The sequence below is a fragment of the Cajanus cajan genome, chromosome 3 (genome assembly GCF_000230855.2).
Source record: "Cajanus cajan strain Asha chromosome 3, NIPB_CcT2T_4, whole genome shotgun sequence".
Taxonomy (NCBI): domain Eukaryota; kingdom Viridiplantae; phylum Streptophyta; class Magnoliopsida; order Fabales; family Fabaceae; genus Cajanus; species Cajanus cajan.
This window is the reverse complement of record NC_138519.1, coordinates 66,205,723-66,210,180: the sequence shown is the minus strand read 5'-3', so window position 1 is coordinate 66,210,180 and position 4,458 is coordinate 66,205,723. Positions and strand designations below refer to the sequence as shown.

The 4,458-nt window shown below is 28.3% G+C and overlaps 1 protein-coding gene across 1 annotated transcript; it reads left to right on the top strand.

Annotated features, from left to right (window-relative positions):
- Positions 1 to 1,633: 1,633 nt before the first annotated feature.
- Positions 1,634 to 3,508, top strand: LOC109818316 (transcription repressor MYB4). The gene is made up of 3 exons (XM_020383758.3): positions 1,634 to 1,965; positions 2,129 to 2,258; positions 2,669 to 3,508. Exons 1-3 carry the CDS (start codon positions 1,836 to 1,838, stop codon positions 3,099 to 3,101), a joined length of 693 nt encoding a protein of 230 aa, XP_020239347.1. The 5' UTR covers positions 1,634 to 1,835; the 3' UTR covers positions 3,102 to 3,508.
- Positions 3,509 to 4,458: the final 950 nt, after the last annotated feature.

Below are 4,458 nucleotides of genomic sequence, written 5' to 3'. Positions count from 1 at the left end.
ATCAAATTCAGGCCTTTGACTTGATAAAATAATGATGTTAAAAAAATACCTTTAATACAGAAGAAAAACCAATTTTTGATAAAGTAGGAGTACATTCCTATCAATATTATCATAAAAAAATATATATAAAAAAAAAGTTTGCTGCACGCATGATGAACTATAAATGTGTCTGTTGGGAAATATCATCCACTAAACTCGTTGAGAATTGACAGATAATCAAATATTTGCAGGGCATAAAAGAAGATAAAACCTTGCTTGTGAAAACATGCACCCACCTTATAATCCGGTTTCGTCAAAGCAGAACAACAAATGAACTAGAGAAAACTAACAGTCAACACTGTAACGGATGACACATTGCCAACTTACCCTTTTCTCCTTTCTACTGTCCTACCTATTCATTCTAATTTTAATTGCACCGTTTCTCTCTCTCTCTCTATATATATAATCTTTTAATTTAAAAATGCAAAATGACAAAACATTATTTTTCCCATTTTTTTATTCTCAAAGAAAGAAAGGAAGAAAACGGTGAAAGATTGCCATTGAATTAACTTATACCGGAGTAAAATTGTTTTTGAATAAGTTTGAGTGAGAATATTACTTAATTTTTTTCAAAATAATATAGGTTGGAATTTTTTTAGAATCTTTAATTAACTCTCTAAACTAAAAAAGTAATGTAATTAAATATCTCATTTTTTTAATAGATTTTTATAATTTAGCCAATGGGGTTAAATTTTTTTTTACAATTCTTAAAATTTGACTAAATATTTGTTATATTTTCATATGTGTACACCTATATTAAATTATTATTTTATATAATTATTTATATATATCTGATTTTAATCTCTACTCGTTAAAATTTTCTACAATTCTAAAAATTTCTTATGATAGGGGAGATAATAGTAATTTTTATAGCTAAGGATTAAAATCTTGAAACACATAACATGAAATAATAATTTGACATGAATGAATAAATATGAAGAGATAAGAATATTTTGTCAAGTTTCATAGATTATAAAAGAATTCTAATTTTGGAAACTAAATTATAAAAATATAAAAAAAATGAAGAGTTCAATTATATATTTTTTAGTTAAAAAAATTTCAAAACATTGAAGAATTAAATGATGTATTTAATTAGTAATATATTCTCACAGATGCAGCTTATAAGTAACATTGTCACATTGTCTTAACATTATCTTTATCCCAACATCTGTTCTCCCTTATTAACCCTAATCTACTTGTTATGGACATCTTGAAAATTTATTAAGTAGTTTAAGATTAGTAAATATTTGTGGTACCAACCAATAACAATATACATGAATTTAAATTTTTTAATTTATAAGAAAAGTTAATAATACTTTATTATATATCATATAAAAATTAGTTAGAAATCATGTATTCTAATATCACCTAATGATGGTAAGTTAGATTCAATAAATCAACCTCATAGCCAATCACATTAAAACCAACCGTATGTCATATCCTATCAATTTTGGCAAGAAAGGATAAACAACACAACCAATTCATACCCTCCATTTGACGAATAGTGTTTGCCATCTCTCTCTCTCTCTCTCAGAAGGTGTGTTGTGAATCACGCATGAACCACGCAGTCACGTATGAGCGAAACCACCGGTCCAAGTCAACTTACACTTGCTTATATCCAAACAACAAACCCATAGTATATATTGCTTCATTTCACCTTATCACCCTCCCATTCTTCTCGTCTATCCTGCATCTCTCTTTCTTTCTCTTTCTCTGACATCTTCCTATTATACTCGGTTAATTCTTCCGTTTGTAGCTGGGGTTTCAAGGAAACTCAATTAAACGACGTAGAAAGAATGAGGAAACCTAGTTGTGATATCAAAGACTTGAACAAAGGAGCTTGGTCCAAACAAGAAGACCAGAAACTCGTAGATTATATAAATAAACACGGCGAGGTTTGTTGGCGCACACTCCCTCAGGCTGCAGGTATATGAAATAAATTAATGAATCAAATCAAATATATAATAATTGTAGTACACCTTATGTATCCACACAAGCAATAGCACAATATTTATTAACACAAATATTGTAATTGTAATGTAACATAATATATATATTTGACCACACATATTTGGTTGATGATGATTAGGTTTACTTCGCTGTGGTAAAAGTTGTAGGCTGAGATGGATAAACTATCTACGTCCAGATCTAAAAAGGGGAAACTTTTCCGAAGATGAAGAAGATCTCATCGTCAAGCTTCATGCCCTTCTAGGCAACAGGTGAGAATTTAATACTAAACACGAAACTTTCTTTCTTCTTGTGCTTTTGACCTATATATGTTAGTGTTTTGTTATTATTACTAGGAAGTATTATACAACAATAACAATAAAGATTGAAATCATGTCTTTATATACTCATCTCAATCTCTTAATTGTTAGATTAACCCTATTGATTTATATGTGTTTGTGCGTGTACAAGATTTTTTATTTATTATATTATTAAGCTGTAGATAGTGTACTGAGCAACATTATCACCATTAAATAATATAAATGGAAATCAAAGTTTATTTTTTCTCAACGTAGGTTACTAAAAAGGTTTTCTCACATAATTCATTGTTTGGTTGTATAAATTAGGCATATTAAAGGAAAGAAGATTATTTAATTTAAATGTTTAACATTGATTCGTACAGGTGGTCACTAATAGCTGGTAGATTGCCTGGACGTACAGATAATGAAGTGAAGAACTATTGGAATTCTCATATAAGAAGAAAGCTAATTAGCAAGGGAATTGACCCAAACAATCATCGATTAAAACACTCAATCCCAAACCTTGAGAATCCACCCATGTCTGATGATAGTTCAAAACCCTGTGGCACGAAGGACATTAGCAAGAACGAGACAAGTAAATCACCTCATGTTTATAACTCTGGTGAAGTCTCAGATGCTGCAAGTGGCGAGGCTGAGTCATCATGTGCATTGCCAGACTTAAACCTTGACCTCTCTATTGCCATTCCTTCAGCTTCACCCACCGTTTCTGAAAACAATATTGCACCATTTCATGAATCTAATTCGTCAAGGAAAATGCACTTTGAATCTCCTTCAACGCTTCTTCTATTTCAGTAACCAACCTCGTGGCTTGAATGCAAGGAAATTCAGCAAATAGTCGCAACTCGCAAGAGAACCCTCGACTAAAATGTTGGTCTATGCTTTGTTACAAAGTTGCAATGGCATGCATGGGACAAAAATTTTCATAGCTGGCATAAATTACTGCCATCTTGCAACCGAGTACTCACATGTTTTATAATGTGAAAATGGAAAGGCTATATCTGCATCCAAAATCCAATTAGCAAATAGATATATTGAATCCACCGAAACGTATTTGTAGTAATAATTTCTTAATCCTGCAGAAGCAAGTCATGATCATTTTAATGAATAATTCATTGCTCAATGTTTGTTACAGATTTGGCGGCTGTATATTCTGGCTAAAAGCAGTGGAAATATTTTATATTTATATAACTTTCTGACGGAAACATTCATCCGGAATGCAGTAAAATTTGTTTATTCTGACAATTCCATTTGAGGTAGTTTATGAGATTCAACTGCACAACTATATCCATTGACTTATCACAAAAACAAAAATAACAAATAAAAAATGCATTGACCGGAAATTATGAGAGAAAATAATCATCACTCTTCACGCTCTTTCCCTATGGTGTAAAAAAAAATAAAAATAAAAATAAAATAAAATATATATATATATATATATATATATATATATATATATATATATATATATAAAGAGAGACAGAGAGGAGTTTTTTTTATGAGAGTAGTCTTTAGAAATTTTTCTAACATTTTTATCTATTTTATTTATATATTCTTTTAAATTAAATTTTAATATTTAAAATTATATTTTTTGTGCAATATAAATTATGAATAACTAAAAGTAACCTAGTACCACAATATAAATAATTTAACATAATATATAATAAAAAATATTATAACACACATAATATATTGTGATATACAAAATTATTTTTATCTATCGATAATTTATTTTAAATAATATGTAAATTTAGAAATAAAAATGAAAAATATATATATATATATATATATATATATATATATATATATATATATATATATATATAAAAGTTATGGTTTTGAATTTGAATCTGAATATACAATTTTGTTAAGTACTTACCTTATACTAATATTTTTTCTCTTAAACAAAACTTTGTTTAATAAAAGATACTTATGATCTTTAAAAAAATAAAATGAAAAGGAGTTATATATAAGTAGGGATGATAATAAGGCGGGATGGGTAGGATTTCACTATCCTCATCTTTGTCATCATACTTGATGGGTATGAAATTTATGTTCTCATTTCTATATCTGTCGGATATCAGACATATTCGTATTTGTCTCATACATGTCCAAAAGTTAATTAAATATTTTTTACAAATAAATATATAAAAAA

Bases quoted from the DNA above. Each gene is read 5' to 3' on its own strand.
- LOC109818316 (XM_020383758.3), top strand. From the start codon at position 1,836: ATGAGGAAACCTAGTTGTGATATCAAAGACTTGAACAAAGGAGCTTGG. The intron at 1,966-2,128 runs GTATATGAAATA...GATGATGATTAG, and splicing joins CACACTCCCTCAGGCTGCAG to GTTTACTTCGCTGTGGTAAA. The intron at 2,259-2,668 runs GTGAGAATTTAA...TGATTCGTACAG, and splicing joins CATGCCCTTCTAGGCAACAG to GTGGTCACTAATAGCTGGTA.